Genomic DNA, 20,453 nt, shown 5'->3' with positions numbered 1-20,453 from the left:
GTTTTATTTACTTTTCACTCTCTTTTTCAGATACACATATTTCTACTTTTTGATCCTTCAAGCAGGTTGTTTTAACACTTCTGCACCACACTGGTATAAAAGGATAAACGTACAGCTTCACTGGAGTTGCTGGGCCATACCAAAATGTGTCAGCATAGGTCCTGGCCCATTCTGTACATGCAAACATGCCGGTCTGTTAGGAAACAAACACGAGACTCCTCTCTTTATCAGTTCTGTTTTAATGGAAATTTCTGGATAATGCGAAGTGCAATAGAAAGGTCATAATGCTACATGCTGTTAAAAATGGAATTTGCCTTTTTCCTGGCCTACTGTGGAATCAGCTAGGCTGCTTTTTTGTCTTCCCTGACAGCATTAGAACTGAGAGACCTGAAACTGTTGTGCAGATATGACTGATGAAAAGTCTGCATGTTGAAAATACTCGTTAAATAGCTCGCTTAGCAGTAACTGTGAAGCATTTTATAAGTAGTGAATTTGGGTTTAAGTTGTGAAGAGGCCCAACAAGCACTGAGCACTGCACAGGCTAGCCCCAGCAGCTTGTTCCGTTTCCTGTCTTCTGTCCTGCTAGCCACCACCGAGTTCATTATCTGCCAAGGGACAAGAGTCTTTTGCAGTGATAGAAAATGCTCACTTAGGGCAATCAAGAGATATTAGTACTTTCTGTCACTTGAGTCCTTAAGGGAGACTGCAGTGCGTTGCCTTCTAAATTTTAAGGCCTGAATGAACTCTGTAAGTGTTTCAGTGTCCTGTAGTGTTAAAATTACATCTTCCTAGCTGAAGAAGCAGTGAATGCCGAAAGTACCTGTGCCATAGAGTTTCTTCAGCACTGCTGGGTTTAGCAGAACTGTTGAAGGTATGGAAAATAATTCTACTTTTTATAAAAAGTTATTTTTTGAGAAGGTGAAAGTATTTTATACTCTTAAGAATAAGAAATTTATTCTATCTAATACAAAGATGTAACAAGAAGAGAATTTTCCTGGATGTTGAGGTATCAGTGCACATCTCTTGAGTATCTCTAAGATGTGGAGAGAAATTGAAAGGATGAAAACAGAAGGCATCAAAATTGTGGATTTATAAACCAAGATCAAGAGTTCTAAGGCTGAAAATGTGAATGTAAACATGGACCTGCTCTTATAAATATAGAAGCAGCTCAGGCCTCTAGAGAAAAAGCTTGGGAAATGCTTGCAGCATCCACTTGTAATCATTACAGAATAGTTACCACAATGCTAACATCTGAAAGAAGTATGTGCTGCGATGTATGTATATTACACTTGCTCAGTTGTGTGTATTTAGAATAAAATAACCTGATATGAAATGGGTATTAGTTACATAGAGCACTCTGAAGGGCTGAAAAAGCATCTTGACATTCAGGAATAATAGCATTTTAAAGACTATTTTGTGCAGCTTTTTGTGATAGAAGATATTACATGTAAAGACATTTTCTTTTCTTTTTTTTTTCCTCCTTAATTTCTACTTTCTCTGCTTTTATGTTGAAATATTTGGGTGAAAAAAGGGGAAAACATCTTAAATCTGTTCTGTAACCTCATTTGATTTGAATGCAAATGACCAGATTTCAATACAAGTAACTAATCAGTCAGTCCTGTGCTGTGTTTTGAGACAAAAACGTGTGCTCCTCAGTAATACTGGCGTAACAAAATTGGGCAAAAAAAAGCAGCAACATCATTAAGGCTGAAAACTTGTCTTTTAGCAGCTAGTTTTCATTCAGCGTGTTCTGAGGAAAATTATGTTTATCAGGTGCTAGGCTTACTTGGTTTCAGTGACACACCTGAGAAGAGATCCTTTATGTCCCCCAGGAAAGGGCCCTAATGAATCCTTCTTGAGCTGACTGGGTGTGCACTCGGAGCTGCCTGCAAAGTAGGAAGTGCCCAAAGGAGCATGAGACTCTTTTCTGAAGTTCTGGGCCATCTGAGATACTCAGCCTTATGCTTCAGGGTTCAGATTTTGCAAGTCAGGGAAAAGGGTGAAGTGCAGCTGGGGAGTGGGTTGGTGGGTTATTCATACCTGCCCACTGAGCCTGGTCTTGCACTGTTCTCCGAAGCAGTGGGTGCTGGAACTGACAGGGACACTGGGACCTCTGCTTCAGGAGATGGGCCTTGGGTTCAATCCAGCACTGCAAGCCCTGGCTAGACTCATTAGTTAAAATCCATTAGTCGATCATAAGGTCGTCACAGACATAGTTTCAGCCTGAACCCGCCTGTGTCACTGAGTTTGGAGATAGTGAGCCAAGCATTATTACCTGAAGTAACAGGATGACTGGGGGTGAATGGATTCTCCTCCAAGTCCTCTTTTCTTTCTTGTTCTCTAATACACTTACCTCCCTAAATATGTACTTGTCTGCTATTTGCTTTCAGCCTACAAAAGTAAATATACCCTGTTTTTAAAAAGCTGGATGTGCAACAACTGTAGTTTTCAGTGAGTTGCATGCAGAAGTAGTAGTATCAAGAAAAACATAACCACCTTTTCTTGTGTAGCCTGTGGGTGTTTCTAACCTTAGCCTAATGTCTAAAGACACCCAAATAGTGTCATCTGTCTCACAATTGAGATTTTAAATAGATTTTAAATAGATAATTGACAGCAAGACATACAAAGGTATTTAACCTCAGAAGATTGTTAGAAAACCATATTATAGTGTTAGCAGACAGCACTCCCTTTTCCTGCTCCAGAAAAGAAGGGGAGCAGCTATACATGAAATGCTAATAATCTCACTGTGGTTTTGAATAGACTAGACTTGAGAGCCTTGAGTATTTTTCCTCTTCCCTTTTAACTGCAATTTTGTTATTGTATTGCTGCCCCCATCTCTGCTAAATATGGCTTTTGAAATGTAAATTATATCATGTTCTCAGAGATGCATATGACACCCTCAGCACTGTTCCTCTTTGCACTTCAAAGAGCTGTGTGGTCACACTTTGCATCTCAGCAAAATCGCAAGATTTGCCTTCTGAAGATTTCCTTTAATGTGTACAATCAATCCCTGATAATGTGTTTTGGGTTTTTGTTCCCTGGAGTCTGTTAATTTTAGTGTTGCTACAGGTCATCAGGAAACATAATCTCTTCTTTTTTAATTCCTCAGTGAACGTGCCTGAGGATAGAGGAACACAAGAGAGGAGAGACAATTGAACATCACCGTTGGCCAAGACCTGAAAAAATGGTGCTGAATGAACAGAGGATTAGAACTTCATTGTAAAAGGGAAATAAAGTCTTGGCAGGCGATTCGCTTCATTTCCACATTCATCATGGCCCAAATCCTCTGGCTGGCTGGTTGATGGGACTGTCCAACGCTTCCTACTTAGGTTCAGTGCAGAACCCTCTGTCTACAGATCAAAAGACCTGGGATCAGGTGGGAACTGGATGGTGCCAAATACGGGAATGGAAAGAGAAATGGACTCTGACAAGCTAAGATGGAAGTGACTTGACAGCTTTAAGCTCAGCAGTTGTCTCCAGTAAGGACAGGTTAAGACGGGAATCTCAAGCTTCGCTGGGTGAGCAGTATGCAGGAAGCTGGTTTTCAGGCCACAAATGCTTTCACAGGTAAGGACTTCTGTTCTAGTTCAGTGTATAATTTTGGGAGAGCTTAGTAGAGTTTAGAAGATAAATTGAATAGGTCCTGGCTGTCATTAGTGCCTTCTAGTACTTTCAGTTTAAATCGTATTTTAAAACAGTTCACTTGAGGAACAGTTCAGCGCTTGTATTAACCAGTGAGATACACAACTGTCTGTATTTCAGGCCCTCTGAAATGGATAGTCACAAGCTTTAGGGAACATGTATCTCAACTTTCCTCCTTGAAGTACTTATTTACAGCTTAAAAATAAGTGGCCTCCTGGGTCAGTATAAAACACAGTCTGTTAAGTTGCTCTTGTGTTCAACAAGGAAGTTTGGCGAGAGCATAAGATGGACACAGTTCGTATCAGGAGGCTTCTCAGAAGCATGTCGGTGTTGAGCTTTATCTTGTCAGCCAGAGCACATCTCTGGGCAGAACTTGCCAGGTACCTTCTCCTTGTACTCCCGTCCCACACCACTGATGTGCTGCAGTGCTTAAACTGGCAAAGCCAGAGAGTTTAAACAGTAACTGTTTCACCTGAGTCCAATGTATTTCTGTGTAGATAATGTGATGAGAAAGAAAGGATGCCAAAGGTGGTGCGTGTCTCTGAGGAAAGCTCCCTCTAGTGTAAAGTCCACTGCAATTCATGCAGTGCTTTCCTTGTCTGAACTGGTTTCTGATTTGAGAGGTGGAAGGAGACAGGGATCAGAAGATCCTGCTGCTATCTTTCCACATCTGCTGGCCAGCTGAGACCCTGAGAGAAGTGGGTAGAAAATGAACTGGATATTCCTCCTGCTTTAGTAGGTCTAGATAATGGATTAGTACCACAGTGAAAGTTTATGATGTGCAACTACTTTGTTTTTCCAACTTAAAATTTTTGCCTGTAAAAGAAGTTTAATGGATTGATGGTTGTATCTATTGAAGATCATTTTTCTGTCTCAGGCTGCTTTACCCTGGATTGCTTTCTGTTCTAGGAGCAAAGTGGGCAGCCTTCCACTTTGTCCTTTCCCAAAGCAGATCCACCCTCAGAGGCTGGTCCCACCCTTCTGGCTGCAATGGAGTGGCAGCTCTGTGTCTGGCTGTCCACACCAGCGCATTGGTTTGGAGCAACAGTGCAGTTTTGAACCATCTCCCTCATCTTGCGTTGTTTTGATTTACAACATGATTTTCACGTGTGTCAGTGAGATGTGTCTTGAAGGAGAGGAATTGGGAAGATCTTCTCAACATGTGCTCCAGTGCTGATGGGAGATGTGACGTCTGGGAGCACTGCAGGGTTCTGCTGCCTCTGCCTTGGACGCCTGCGCTCCCACAGCTCCCCACTGCCATTCTTGTCCTGTTTGTGCATCTTTTCCTCGCAACTCTCTGCCAGCCTTTAGGTAATTACTAGGGGGGTTTTGATGCTCCTTTGCTCTCCACCAGAATCCTACTGTGGGGATTTTTTTCTTCCTTACCTGCCCTGCCTTCTGTGGCTCTCTCCTTTCCTGAAAACCTTACTACCTTCAGCACCTTTGCAATACTACATTATTTTCTTTCTAGCTTTACACTCTTGCCACAGCATCTGCTATCCCTCAGCTCCCAGATGGTAGGGGTTGTTGGCAGTGTGATCAGGGTGCTTGGGTATTGGGGTGGCAGAAAGCTGGTAACCTTGTGACTGCTGCTGGGTGGAGGAAACATGGCAAACAGTGTGCATAACATTCAGTGAGATGAAACTGGGGTTTCTGGAGTCCCAGGACAACAGTCAGATGGTGAGACAAACCTGCAGATTCAACCTGTTCTGGAGGCTTTAACAGTGTGAAGGTTGCTTGGTTTCTCATAAGAAATTCTTACATTCTTTTGGAGCTGACCTCCAGTAAGGATGTTAATAAACATTTTCAAATCTTGGTAGCTGTACCAAAGAATTATTAACTATTGAATTCAGTTGCACCATACATTCAGGAAACTTGTAAAGGTTGAAATAGCATTGCTTTATATGAGGAGAAGGCAAGGACTTCTCTTTCTTCCAGCTAATATCAAACTGATACTCATGTTTGCTTTTTGGAGATCCTTCCTGTTCTGTTATATAATGCATTCAGCAGTAAACAGTAAGCATGTAGTTCTTAGAGAAATTTACTGGACTCTGTTATGTTAATTTAAGAGTTGCAATAAAAGTGTAATGGCAGGTGCATATGGTTGCTTCTCTAATCCTTACTATACTGCTCCTTAGTTTTACTGGAATGCCAGTTTAGCTGTAGGAGAAAACAGTAGCTGCTGGTGGCAGAGGGGGCATGACCACATGCAGAAGGGAGCTAATCTGTATAGAAAAAGCTTTGGTATCTGAAACCTGTGCACTGTCAATGCTGAATCTAGCCATGCTAAGTAATTGCAGCTATTGCAACAATCAGAGTAATCATTTCAATTTACAGCTGAAGAGAGTGCTGGCAAAAGAAGCCGGGGAAGATGATGCCTCTGAGTAGCCACCTTCAGAGTATTTCATAAGCCTCCTTTTTACCTTGCTAATTGTTGTAATTTGGAAAGGCTTACAGTTAAGGCTAGGAGGTATTTTGATCCTGTCTATGCTCATTTTACTGGCACAGATGCCAAAGCTGCTCTTTTTTGCAGATGGCTCTTGTTCCAAGTGATGGGCTCATTCAATCACTTTGTTGTGTGTTTCCCGACAACAGCTTATAGTTAGAGCTTTTACACTTTACTGGGTAAATACTAATTTCAGTAGGTCATGTAAGTAAGTATAATAGGTTCAGGATTACCAAATGCAGAAAAGGCAATGGGAGGGAAGTGATCCTAGGCTTGATTAGGAAGGAGATGGCTGAGCCTGTGATGAGAAAAGCCAGATTGAATGATAGTAATCATGAAAAAGTGAGCTTATCATTCTTCAGAAGGTGAGAAGAGAGAATTTGAGAATAAAAGCAATAATATGAAAGAAAAGAGGTTTCATTCAGCTCCTAGAACTGGTAGGTAACATTTCTTGAAAACAAACCTGAGAAATTCAGGAAGGCTAGCAATTCCTACTGGAACTAACTTTTCCAGTCACAGTAAAGAATTTTAAAAGCACAAATAAAAGATCTCCCAACAAAAAAAAGTGTACGAAGAGAGAAAATTGCATGATCTGGAAATTGAGAACTCATACAGAAAGTGAAAACTAGATTATGTTACTAGAGATGAATGTAAAACTACGTTAGAAGAATGCAACTAGTATAACAAAGAAACAAGGTATGTTCTCAGTAGTAATAAGAGGACGACTGAATTTCCAGACTACTAGCTGAGATGGAATGTCAAAACTCTGACAATGCAGAGAGGACTGAGTAGTTCATGACTTTTTTTACCTCATTCCTTGCCAAAAGGGTGACTTGTAATCAGGTGGCAAGAAAAGGACTGCGACCTTGAGAAAGGTAAGAATTCCAGCTACAGCAGGAACAGAATTGATTAGAAACTAATGAGATAGGATAATAGGTATTTTAGAACAAACTGGAGCTTATTTAATGATCTCTGCAACATAGGGTGAAATAGCTGAAGTAATGGCTGAGCAGTTAGTTACATTTGGAGAACATTTAGAGGACAGTCTAGGTTCAAAAAAGCTGTGAAATGGCAAACCCTGCACCTAGCGTAAACTTTTCTGGGTTGTTCTTTTTCCCCTTTGAATTAGATAGCTTATCTCAGATACTTGGGGGAAAAAGTTGGAATCAAATTATTAACTGATTTTTTAAATAAATACCCTGTATATAACAGTATGCTAAATGAATTTACATGATTTGTTTCCAGAGTACCTAGTTAGTGGAGCCTAATTTCCCTGAAAGCAGAGAAACAGTATATCTTGTTTCTTGGAAGGCTTTTCACCCTTTTGTAAACAAGGTGGCAATATGGGCTACAAGGTGGGTGCACAGTTGGCTGGAAAGCTGTTCTTGGAATAATTACTAGTGATTCATAGTCAAACTAGAAGGATAAATCAAGTGGGATTTTACCCTGGTTTGCCTGAAAATATTCACTATTTTAATTAATGACTTAGATAGAATCTGCATGCAATATATCCAGATGACACCAACCAGGGAGAGGACGTAAACCGTCTGAACACAGGATTAGAATTCAAAATTAATGTGGTATATTGGAGAGCTGATCTAAAATAAATAAGATGCAGTTCATTAAGGACAAGTTCTAAATTGTGGTTGGGCAGGAATAATCAGCTGTGCAAATCAAAATGTAAAATAAGTGGTGAGGCAGCAGGTCTGCAGAAAACAGATGGACAGTTGCAAGAGTTCAGAAAATGGCTATGAATCAACAGTACAATGCTGGATATGCTCTGTTGTAGTATATTGACAGGGGTCTGCATGTAAGACATGCAAAATAATTTTTCCACTCTACTTAGCATTTGCTTGGCTGGTGTACTGTTTCTGCTGTGAGCAGTGCTCTTTAGGCATGTTGGAAGTATCCAGAGAAGAGCAGAAGAAAAGGCCAGAGATCTAGACAGTGTGACCCTTGAGAACTGAACAGTCTTTTTCAGACTAGATGAGTAATTCTCAAGTTCTCTGAATATGTTTTTCTCATGAAACAGTGGGGATTTGTGTTGGGGCATGTGTCCGATGCATTGAGCTACATGTCAAGAATGTGGCCATGATACACTGGTACTTTGGCATGATGGTCAGAAGGGCCACCTCACTTGCATGCTTCTTAGCTGCCATGAAATACTACACCTTCTGCTTTGGCCACCCCTGGTGCTGCACCAGTGTAAGGGTAATAGTGGTGGGATCCTGGACAGCCTACTTCTATTTTTAAATTAGCTGCTTTCCTCACCAGTGCTCGTTTTGAATGCTCGTTTAGGAGAACCGTGTGATTCTGAAATTGCCTCCCCATCACTGGGGAGTGTGTGACACAGGGGCATCTAGGATAGTCAAGGGGAACACTGTGGGATGGATTAGGAATCAGTGTGTGGAACCTCTTGACCTTGCAAGGTCAGCTTATGTCCATCAGGATTTTATTAGCTCTGTCTCAGCACGAGCTCTGACAGACCTGGGCTGACTCTGAGGTATTCCTGCCTTGTGACCCTCAGCACTCCTAGAGGGATTATTAGCTCTGGCACTATGGAAACCTGAATAAATAGTAAGAGGTTGCTCTGTGCAATAGGTCCTGCCTTTCAGTCTAGCACTGACTTTTCCTGTCACCTTCTGATCCCATTCTGTCACAGCTTCATATCTTCGCCCTCACACCTTCCCCTGTGGAAGTGATGGCACCTTCAAATCTTTCCATAATCTTTTGCAGCCTTATCTCTCAAGGTCATTGTTGCCAAAGCTTGACCTTGGGCTATATCCAGAGAGGCAAAATTACTCCCAAGAAGCAGCACTTCTGCTTGGCTGATACTATCCCCAGGCTCCCTGCTTTAGCAGAGGAAGTGAACTCATCTGTTAGGAAATCCTCAAGCTCACAGGAATGCAGCTTGGTGGAGCTTCTCCAGTCCCCCTGCCTCTGCCCTGTATCCCCCTGGCACTCAGGACTTCTGCTGCACTTCTTGTCCTGTGTTTCATTGTTCCATGCTTTCCCAGTCTTTTGCCACCTCTTCCCCCATTAGTGCTCAAATTCTCTCTTTCTATACTGAGACTCCTCTATCCTTCACTGTTTTAACATCTGGTCTCACTTCTCTTCCATATTTCCTACCTCTCTGGTAATCTTCTGCTTTTCACTGCTTCTATCACCTACTTTTGTTTCCAGACCTCTCCCACTTTCAGACCAACTCACTACAACTTAATTCCAGATTGGGTTGCCTCTTCTCCTCTTTTCTAGACTCAGCTCTTTGTCTCCTCATCTGCCTTTCTCTGGGGCGAGTACCTTTCCCCACGTGGCATCTCTTCCACAGTGACTTCTGGTTTCTGTGCAGGAAGGCAATCTAAGACCCTGCTGCTCAGTTTGGCTTCTCTCCCTAAATCTTGTTTTGCTTAACTGCTGGTGTTTTGGGTGGAGATTTCTTTGGCATGGGGTGGGAGTTCCGGAATAGCGAGGCTCCTTGAGGGAATTACATGGGATACTAGATGAATTGCTCCAGCGGGTTGCATATGACCCAGTTGGCCGTTATTCATTTATAGAATGGAAGAGTGATGGAAGATGTGATAACCATTTAAAAGTATATGGAAATTTCATGTAAAGAGGAAGGTAATAGAAACTGGTTTCCAGTTCTGCTGAGAATAGAACATGAAGTAACAGACAAGTTTATTGTGGTGGAGAGATTGAGGTTAGACATTAGGAAAATCTTTCTAATGGTAAGGATAGTTAAAAACTGCAGCTGATTGCCTAGGGAGGTTGCAAAGTCTCCATCACTGAAGGTTTTTAAGAACAAGTTAGACAAATATCTGTCAGAAATGGTTTATGTATAGTTGATCTTGCCCTGAGGCAGGGGAATGGAATTCATGAGAGCACTTCCAGCCTTACTTTTCTATGATTCTATTATTGCTGCTTCCCTGGACAATAAACGTACATTTTTAAGGTTAGTAACCCACCTGCACTACTCTGTCTTCTCAATGTTTGGCGTAGATTCTGTTGAGCCCTTGGAATAATTGATAAAGGATAGATAAGGAGTCTTGGGTGTTTAAAGTCATAACTCTTTCTGCCAGAGTATTGCTCCATTGCATTCCTTCTAGCCAGGCCTTCTGTAAACATCTTCTTTTTGCAGTGTGTGACATATGTTGCTATGTCTGTGCAACTTGCATAGAAATATTTTAATGTTACATAAATACTGCATACATTCTTCTGTTTCACAGTATGCAAGTATTTTAAGCAAAGCTTTCACCACTCTTAGACAGTAAGCAGATTTAAAAGGTAATTGTTAAGAATAATCAAAAATAGGCCAAAGCCAAAGTAACCACCCTTTGAGGTTGTTTTCTTTATTATTAATAAAATTGTGAATTATTTACTTAGCATTGAATACATAACTTGTATCTGCTGCTGAAGGTAGCCTTCTTCCTCGGAATTATTAATTGAAGCTCAATGGAGAGCAGCAAAACAGGTTTGAGATGTCTTCCAATAAGTATATAATGTAATTAATATTAAAAGCAGTTGAAAACTCATTTATACACCAACACAGGTCTCCCACACTGCTGCTGTCATTATTTGCATGATTTTCAATTACAGATAAACATTTCATTTAAAAAAATACAACTTGAATATGTAGGAGATTATTCTCTTCCCCCTCTGTTTCAGGTTTTTTTTTTTCATCTGTCTCTTGAAGCTGATCTAAAATTGCTGCCATTTTCTTAACAAATGCTTTCTTACTTTATGAATTTTCAAGGTTACTGTTTCACTCTCGGACAACTCTTACTGTCTCTTAGTTCATGGGAGAAACAGATTGCCTTTTTGCAATGACCCTTACTCAGCACACAGATAGTAACAGGTCACATTCCGTGGTATTCCCTTAGATATTTTATTTAGAGTATGCAATTTTTAGAGTACAGATAGTATTCTCAGCAAAAATACATGGAAGAAGATATAACCTTTGTGTCTAAGAGTTTGCTATCTAACTAAATATGTTGCATTCAGCAAAACTGTTTTTAGTAATTCATAGCTTGGGAGTCTCCTCTTCAGGGTTAAATGCTTTAATAGAATTACAGGAGAGTGAGAAACTGTGTAAATCAATTTGCGAGCATTGGTGCCTGCCATATGAGAGTGATAGCTTTTGGTCACAACCTAATTCTTATGTTGTCCTTAAGATCAGTGATTAGAACAGCAGTGCTTTTTTGCTTTAGGTCATTCTTCAAATCTGGGAGGTCGGCTTTTAAGTTTTGACCCCAAACTTTGTATAGGTGAAATACTGTGTTTTCTTCTTTCTTTCCTTTCCCCCCAAGAAAACAGATCTCTTCAAATGTCTGGTTAAAGGACTGTTTAATCTGTAACTGCACAGGTACTACCTTTGCTAAGTGGGCTGTAGCAGTCCTTGTGAAAAAGAGGAGCATTTCACACAGGCCAAGGATTTAATATTTTAAACACCTTTCCTTTCAAATTCTTATATTTAATTGAGGTAGAAGACGTCCTTGCCTGTTTGCTTGTTTCAGTGAAGTACTACATCCTGTTCTTCTTGCTGAGGGGAAGAATGGGAGAATTTGGAGGGCAGTCACTTCCAGAAGGTAGCCTTGCTGTGTGAAGCCACCTAGAGCTCAGAGAAATGTGGAGGCAGAGAAAGGCAGAACAGGAGTCAACAGGATTCCAGAGGAAATGCAGTGGTGTGGTGCCCTGTGAAACACTTTCAGAGACACTGGACTCAGACAAGGATCTTCTACAGACCCAGAATTGCAGACCATTCATATCAAGCTCCATCCTAAAATTACCATTCTGATCTGGAATGATTTTTTAAAAAAAATATTTTTAATTTTTAATTAAATTTTCATTAATATTTGAGTTAATTTAAATTCCATTTAAAAGCCCTTTAATTTTCAGTCTAGGTGTAGTCTTGGCTATGTGTGCATGTTCCACTTGTTCTTATGACAGTCCAGAGCCCAAATGAAGGCTGAGCAGGCCAGGGCAAACGAAGATTCAAATTTAGAGAAGCATCATGGCCAATGCTAAGATCAAAATTATTTCATGAAGTAGTGTATTGCTGGAAATGGCAAACTTCTCCTTCCCAAAGTCATGGGAGAGCATGCTGCAGCATGTTCAGGGAGGATGTTGCGCTTGGATCCTAACCTTTGATAGCCATTTTTAATAGATGATACTCAGTTGTAGCATTAGCATTTGCAAAGCTGATGGTTCTTTGGAAGTGCCCATCTGCCATTTCTCATTTCTTAATAGTACCTGTCACGGTGCCTTCACATAGTACAGCTTAATCAGCCAAATGGCCAATTCCAGACTGAATCTGACAATAAATTTAGCTGTAAATATGCTACATTTCAGTGTTTAATCATAATAAAAAGGCAGACTTTTTGAGTGGACCAAATGAATATGTAGTCCCTTGAGTAAAACCCAGAAAATAGAAACGAGTGAAAATTGATAGTTAAATTGGCAGTGTGTGCTTTCTGTTAATTCTTGCTAAGTAATTAGGTAAATTAGGTAGTCTTTTTTTTTTTTTTTTTTTTTTTTTGGGTGGGGCGGGGATGGGATATGACATTCAGGCTATGCCTGTGGCTGGCTGAGGGTATTTTTCACTGCTGAAAAGGTCTTTTGCATGCTGAGGGTAATGCTCCCGCTGGTGGTGTTCCAGGCTGAAAACCAGCCTTGGGCTGCGTCTGTTGGAGGTGGCCAAAAATCCTGTGCAGGAGCATGCGCTGCTTCCTAACAAACCCATCAGATGCCTGTCATCAGGCACCACGCAACCCGCTTGGGAGGAGGAGGAGGAGGAGCAGGAGCACCAGTGTGAGCCAAGCTGGAAATGTGTTTTCTTACACACATATAAGCACTAAAAGAGGGAGCATAGGACCCGAATTGATTTCAAGCTACTGAAGCACTGGACTACACTGTTTTGGAAGCTGAGGGGTGGCAAAGTGGAAACATGAGTGATACTAGTCTAAACCTAGTTTTATTCATGCAAAAAGGATGCAGGATGTTCCCATGTGCTCAGCTTCAGGCAGTAGAGCTTTGGTTTTGAGTTAATAGTGTGAGGTGAAGTTTTGGTTTAATGTTTTGTTTGTTTTTTTCTACAATGTCAGGCAGGCTGTTTAACTATCTCCTGATAGAACAGAGAATATAAAAAAAAAATTCTTGGTTTCCTTATACCATAAAATAAATAGTATAAATTAATGTTATGTTTCTTTGTTGTATGCTGTGGCAACACCTTTACAAATCAGAACCTGCAGTTTGGGTAAACAGGGAAGTGAAAATATTTGATGTTGCAGGATAAATGTGGTGAAAAAGCCTAAAAGTTACTTAGGAGAAGGTAATACTGTGCATACAGAGTTAAATGCTATATTTACTTCTTTGATGCTTACACCCTTTTACTTTTTAGGAAAAGAGGCCATGATGCATGGGGATTATCTTGTCAGGCCTTTATTGGTTGCTGTTAGGTTTGGGTTTTGTTCAGAGAAAGCTTCTTAAGGGTGGACATAATCCTTTCTCTGAGCCTTTCTATGAATGCTCATGTTCTGGCAGGTGTATCAGGTACATCTCACATCCTGGGGCTTGGCTTTCTTCACAGAAGCATTTTGTCATGGAGCAACATGGATTCACCCAAGCATGCACCCCTTGCTGCTCCTCTCTCAGGTTTTATCCGCAGGGACTGCCCGACTCCTGCTCCAAGCCCTTTCTAGAGGGACACTCCCACCCTCTTTAATTTCTTTCAGCCCTCTGCAATGGTGAATAAACAAAATGTTCACTCTCCAGAAGGATCATTACTTGTTGATAGGATGCAGCCTTCGAACCCTGCCAGCCTCTTACCAACACCCAGAGATACTCTTTTCCCTGGAAGGGAATACGACGCAATACTCTGATACGTCTGTACTAGCTGCTTTCTGAGATCCACCTTTTCCAAAGCTGTGCTCATGTGGGGCTCAGGAACTGCTAGTTTCTGAACCAAGGGTCTTTGGGCAGTTGGGCTTTGACAGTACTCGGAGACCAGGAACTTGGGGTTTGATATCAAAACAAAATTACACTGTATCATATCTGAGTCCTATCACCCTACTATAATTTGACTGTAAAATGTACCCAGTAGTTTAGACAGCTGAATCCCTAAGCTTTCTTTGGAAACCACACACATGGGTTTCGCAGGGGTTTAAGTGGATGTTACTGTGTGCAGGTGGCAAGCAGGGCCCTGCTCTTCACAACCACAGGTCCTTTTCCATACTCTCCTGTGCCGGGACTGACAGTCTGTTCACAGAGAAGAACAGATCGAGCGCTGGTTTTTTCATAACTAGTGGGGTTTGATTTTATTTCTTAAATTTTCTGTCCTATTGTAGGCTCTTTATGTCCTTAGCTTGCTTTCTTCACTAGAAAGTCACTCCCTTCTGATTTAAGGGCAACAATAGAGGAAACTTTGAAGAGTGTGGAGTTAATGAGGATTTTTCATGATGGAAACACACAAAAAAATCCTATTCTACAGCCAGCATCTAAGTAGCATCTTCAGTCCATGTTTCTGAGGATAAACTTGTTTGTGTTGTTAGTGGGTAAAGTAGCTTCATTCAGTGCCATTTGATTGCTGACAGTGCTGCATGCCTGTGTGTTACAGGTATACATATGGGGAAGTGGTGGGAGGAGGACCAAGGACAAGGTACTGGCTTTGGAAAAGCCTGGAAGACTTGCTTGCATATGAAGTGTTCAAGAGTGGTCAGTTTATCCTGGAGGCTTAGACTATACAGACCAGTAATTTATACTGTCTGAAGATGGATTCGCAGCAGGGCTGTGTACTCAGTCGGTCTTTGATTTAAATGAAAAAATTGGATTTTGTGCATGAGTTTCCATCTTTCCCCTTTCTGAGCTTTATTATACTTGATCTGTTTATCTCAAAAGAAATACTTTCAAGATAATATCTGCTTCCAGTTGCTTAGAGAATCTGAAGAGACCTGCCACAGCAGTGCTAGAGTAAGTTCAGAAAAACTTCACTGTTATTAACTCAGGATGTAGGTGGCAACTGTGAACTAAAGGCGTTTTTTTTTTTCCTGTAGAGATTGTAACTTTGTGCCCAAACAGTGCTATTTGTAGAAGCTGTTGGAGAGTTCATGTATAATAACAGGAATGTGGTAAACTCCAACAATAAAGGCAACAAGCGTGATTCTTGAAGATGTTTTAATTGAGTGCCTTCTCTAACATATACATGGAAAAAGTGACAAAGCATTGACTTGGTGGCTTTTGTACAGTCTCTCAAGTATGTTACTGTTTTAAAACCATATTATTCTAGTTTTGATGAGAACAAGTTAACATTCTCTCAGGCACGAGTCCTGTTCATAGTGATCTGTGCGGCACTAGAGAATCTTCAACTGAGATGAGGACCCTGCTGTGCCAGAGCAGTCAATGTCAGCCCCTTTTAAAATCTCAACATCTGAAAAAGGCAAGATAGAAGCAGAAAGAAAACGTACTGCTGTTCTGCATTTACAGATAGACAGCTAAGGCACAGATGAAATATTTATATGGAGTGAGCTAGAAAGCTTGGCAGACCTGAGAACTAAAGCTACAGCCTCTAAATCTCAACCCAGTTTGAAGGGTGAGATTATAACCACAAGTACTAACATCTTTATTTTTATCTCTGAGTTAGCAGTGTACCTACTGCACTATTTTCTCACAGTTCCTCTGTTGTATCTTTATTGTTTCTACTTGCTGCTGCTATGAGGAGAAGAACATAAGTTAGTAGGATTTCTTGTGGAAACTGTAGGCTTGCTTTATGCCAGCAGTGCTGGAAAGAATTTCTCTGAAGACGAATTACAGCTGCCTGTAAAATATGTGACACAAACAGCCCTTCTGATTCACAAGCATTAATTGTGCATTGGGAAGAAGGAGGTGCTGGGATACGAGAGTGCTTGACGGATATGGAATATTACTTAAGGGCTTAAAAAAAAAAATAAAATCTATGATTGAATTGCCAACTAGAGAGTAGGATTATTGAAATTTATGGGAACAAAATTTAGTGAGATGAATACAAATAAAGCTGCCCATGTTAGTTTCATGATTCTTTTCCAAGGATCTTTAAATGCAAAATATGATGTTCATTAATGTAATGTAGGCAGGCTCATTGTTTTGTGGCTTTATACACATGGATCAGACTTCCGTGTTGTCTTTAGGCACATTTTGAAAAGCCTCAGAAAGGTCTGTTCTTTATGCAGCTTGCTTTCTACGAAGGTAGAAATGCAAGTTTTGTGGAAAGATCGTATTTCATACTGCAACTAGTGGCCTGTTGGGAAAGCAAACAAGCAAGACACCAAACCCCAGAATTATTCACGTATATAAGCCCTTCAGCTCCAGGAAATCTTTAAGTAAGTGTTCAGGATTCTGCAGTTTGCTAGGGGCCATCTTCTGCTACATAAGCAAAAGAGCACTAAAACCAGTCATGGGGAGAAAATTCTCATGCAAGTGAAATTGTTGCTGTATTAGCATTTTGCTTTCAGTCAGTATTGTGATTTTGAATGAAATCCCCTAGTTGTCCCTGTTGGTGGCATCATGGTTCAGCTCACAAGACAGCTTTGTTGCCACCAGAGTAGCCAGTACTTGCTAACAGAACACTAGAGAAGGTGAAGTTTCTTTTTTCCATCTGTTTGGTACCTGTGACCTAATGAAGAGGCAGTGGGATGCTGTACATGTTAATGAGAGAAGTGAGGAAAGAGAAATGAGACCTGTGGACAGTACCTAAAATTGAGGTGGACTTGCAGAATTTTACCCAAAAAGAAAGACATGCTTGAGCCTGCCACCTGGAAAGGGTGTTCACAGAGACACTGAAGGGTTGCCAAAGCCTGACTTGTGGTGGTTGCAGAAGGTAAAGCTGGAGATAAAGTTAGCTGTGCATAAAGGAGTTAATGTGATTCTCTTTAGCAGTGATAGCTATCATTACAATCACACCAAGTTCTGTCAACCCTAGATTAGAAAAACCTTTAAATACTTGTACAGGGAGCAAACTCTGGGTATCTTATCCTTAAATTGACAGTCTTGAAACAGTTTCAACTGGGAAAGAGCTAGACTCATTTTTGAGAAAAGTATCATAAGTCTAGTGTGCTGATTCTTAGTTTTTCTGGTTTTAAATATAGGGCCGCTGTCTAGAAGTCATATCAATGTGAGACTGTGTAGACATTACATGGTGCCAAGAAATAAGTTCCCAGATATTTATAAATAAACTCTCAGTGCGCTCCCATTTTCCTTCCTCTTGCTTTTGCTATTATCCCACGCATTTACCCCCAGGCTATCTATACTTTTTTATAGAGACACCAGTAGTAATTCTCTTTTTCTGAATTTTATTCTTGAAGAAAATAGATCAATTATACAGTGGAACACTGGCTAGGTTACAGCTCATAGCCATAGCTGTTAACCTTGCATGTTCTTTTTACCTCTGTAGTAATTATGAACTGTTAAATTGAGCGGAGGAGTAATCTGTGAGACATAAAAGTAGAAATTATGCATTCCAAAATGATAACCTTAAAAATTCTTTTATTGATTAACATTGTACAGTATTGTCAACATCTTGTGACTGTTACGAGGTTTGAAAAGTGTAACCTAAACTGTGAGAATAATCTGTGGAATATTTGTGTACCCTGCTGCAGCAGGCGTGCTTTTATGATGTTTGAGTCTTTAAAGATTGTTTGGAAATCAGAAATTAAATAAAGAACAAGGTAGTCTTTGTTTGGGTCCAAGAGATCCCATTTTAATAACACTTGAAAAGCTGTTAAGAACACTTAATTTTGCTAAATGCATCTACCAGAAGAGACAAAATTGAATAATATGTCCAGTTAATCTAGAAAGGAGTATTTCAAGTCTCATCATGTTAAAAAGAATCAGATGTGCGTTTAGTATAAGGGGAAGATACATTACTGCTCTGGTCCACTATGACCAGATATATACATACATATATACGTATGTATGTATTTTCTCACCACTGTAGGTGTTCTAATGCAGTGTTGATATTCTTACCTGCCACTGTTATGTTTGTTGATTATGAATGACTAAATTTTTTAGTGTAAAGTGAAGTAATAACTCTCTCTTTTCCTCTCCTGTCTCTGCTACTTCCAGTTTGTTCTGCAGCTTTGTTGAAAGTAATACTGTTTGGTTTTCTTCTTCTGTCAGGTTTTACAACAGAAGTAGACTCCACAAGAAGTTATGGGGGTTATAACATCTCTCATTAGATTTCTGTAATCTGGACAGGTAATAATTAGTTAAGTTTAACTGTCAAAGTTTGTTTGAAACTGCATCCTTAAAATAGCAAATAGTTTTATATTAGAATAAGATATTAAAAAAAGAATAAATTTGAAGGAACAAAGGCTAAACAAAAGCTCACAGGAAAAGCTATGATGATTATCAGACTGAAGATACAGCTTTGTTTTTCTGTTCTCAGTAGTAATAACAGTTAGTTGGGATGACTTCCCTGAGAAAAAAGGTGACTCTGGATTTTACTTCCTATGGCAATGTAGCTGTAATTTTGAATGATAACTTTCTTAATGGCTCTGCGTCTGCTCCTGACCTACAGCTGTAGGGGTCATGATAAGTAAATAAAGTATGATTTAGAGCTTAGATATTGATATTAGCAAGTGTGTGGCTTCATAGTGTGTCAAATACAGTGTTTATCCTTAGATTTATTTTGCTGGACTTTATTGTTTGATATTTGGAGATTCAGTTTCCCCATAATGACGTATGCTGACATTGGAAGACATTGCATCTCTGATGATCTCATATTACTGAGAAGAGCTGTTTTGTTTGTTGTGAAATATATTGAGTTATACATCCCTGTATTAGTAATTCCTACAAGGTAGAAATTATAGTGGGTGGTCGTTCCTTTTATTAGGCCATCTGATTTAGTTGAAGAAAAATAGACAAGCTGTGTGTGTTGCAACTCCTTCTTCAAGTCTTTGAAGAAGATCCCAAATGACAGGTCTGCATTCTCCAAATGCTCGTTTTTTCCACTAGTATCTGTTGATCAGTTAGAAGATAACTTGTTTCTTTACAAAGCTTGCCTTGATTAAACTGCCATGTCTACAGTAAACCACAACTTCGTGATTTCAGCCTTTGCCATTCAGGACACATACCTTAATTTGAACTGCTTCAGTTAAAGTTACTTTCAGCCACTCACCCTTCACATTTTCTCACTCTGGGTATAGCCAGAAGGGCTGACTCTTCTACCTAAGCTCAAACCAAGTTGTACTAAAAACCCAATGAAGCAGTTGAGCCTGTGATTTGCTTTTCAGTTTATGTTGTTCCCATCCCCTGCGACTTCACTACATACCTTATTGGTGGCCAAAATATTTATTTTGTGGCCTGTCATATGTCATTCAAACTATTTAAAGCTCGGTTTCACGCTCCTCAGTCAGATCGCCTTGATTTCAGGGGCACGCCATACAGCTTTGCATCCTAGTGAGGGGAATTTTCCTGCAGCAGGTTAAGTCGCTTCTTTGTAGCAGTTGCAGTTTTCTGTCAGTTTAAATGTACTTCCTTCCTCCTGATCCCCCACTCCTCTCAGAGCTTTGCCTATGCTCCACTAGCAACTTTACTATGGGAACCTTTTTGGGACCAGTGGCATTGGACACATGGATTCAACACACAGATGAGAAGTCTCCTCATAGCTACCTTGTGCATCTGACACCTTTCTCACCTCTTTTTGATGCATGATCTGAAAGAGAAAAGCCTTTGGATAAGATTCGCCATATCCTCTCAGTGGTTGTGGTACAGCTGGTAGCGTGAGAACCTGGCTGTATGGCTTTCTGCCTCCTTCCTGTGGGGAGGAGAGCAGTGGTCAAACAGGAGACTTTGCTGAAAACTTCAGTGTTCCTCTTGACCCAGCTAACAGTCAAAGGAACTGGCTTCTGCTAGCTCCAACAGTCTGCCAAGACTTAACCGAGCTGTCGATAGTGGTTTATGTGGAAGAGTTATTCAAAGGAGTAAGTGGTTGTAAGATTCTTTCTACCAGTGTATGGACTTATGTGTATGTTTTGTGTTACAACACACAAAGAAGAACAAGTTTGTTTTCACAGAATCACAGGATGGTTTGTGTTGTAGGGGACCTTAAAGATCATCCAGTTCCAACTACCCTGCCGTGGGCAGGGACACCTTCTCCTAGACCAAGTTGTTCAAAGCCCCATCCAACCTGGCCTTGAACACTGCCAGGGATGGGGCAGCCACAGCTTCTCTGGGCAACTTGTTCTAATGTTTTGTTTGTTTGGTTTTTTTTTAAGATCACTGTTTCTCTTCCTATAGTAGAGCTGATCATGTGTAAAGAACGTTATTACAAAATCAAGATTCATGCTAGTTAGCTTTAATTAGAAACTTTCTGTCATCAGACTGTCTAAAGGGGCTC

General features: G+C 40.4%; 1 protein-coding gene across 2 annotated transcripts in view; it reads left to right on the top strand.

The window, feature by feature from the left end:
* The window catches only part of LDLRAD4 (low density lipoprotein receptor class A domain containing 4), a 282,359-nt gene that overhangs the window by 99,149 nt on the left and 162,757 nt on the right, over positions 1 to 20,453 (top strand). For both annotated transcript variants that reach the window (XM_057397410.1, XM_057397409.1), the window contains exon 3: positions 3,110 to 3,567. In XM_057397410.1, coding sequence (XP_057253393.1) covers positions 3,528 to 3,567 — 40 coding nt within the window. In that variant the 5' untranslated portion in view covers positions 3,110 to 3,527. The remainder of the gene's footprint in view (positions 1 to 3,109; positions 3,568 to 20,453) is intronic.

Source organism: Pezoporus wallicus, unplaced genomic scaffold (genome assembly GCF_028554395.1).
Source record: "Pezoporus wallicus isolate ANWC-B61680 ecotype Strahan unplaced genomic scaffold, APGP_CSIRO_Pwel_v1 contig_227, whole genome shotgun sequence".
NCBI lineage: Eukaryota > Metazoa > Chordata > Aves > Psittaciformes > Psittacidae > Pezoporus > Pezoporus wallicus.
Note: the sequence above shows the minus strand (reverse complement) of the source record. Positions and strands in the feature narration are given on the sequence as shown.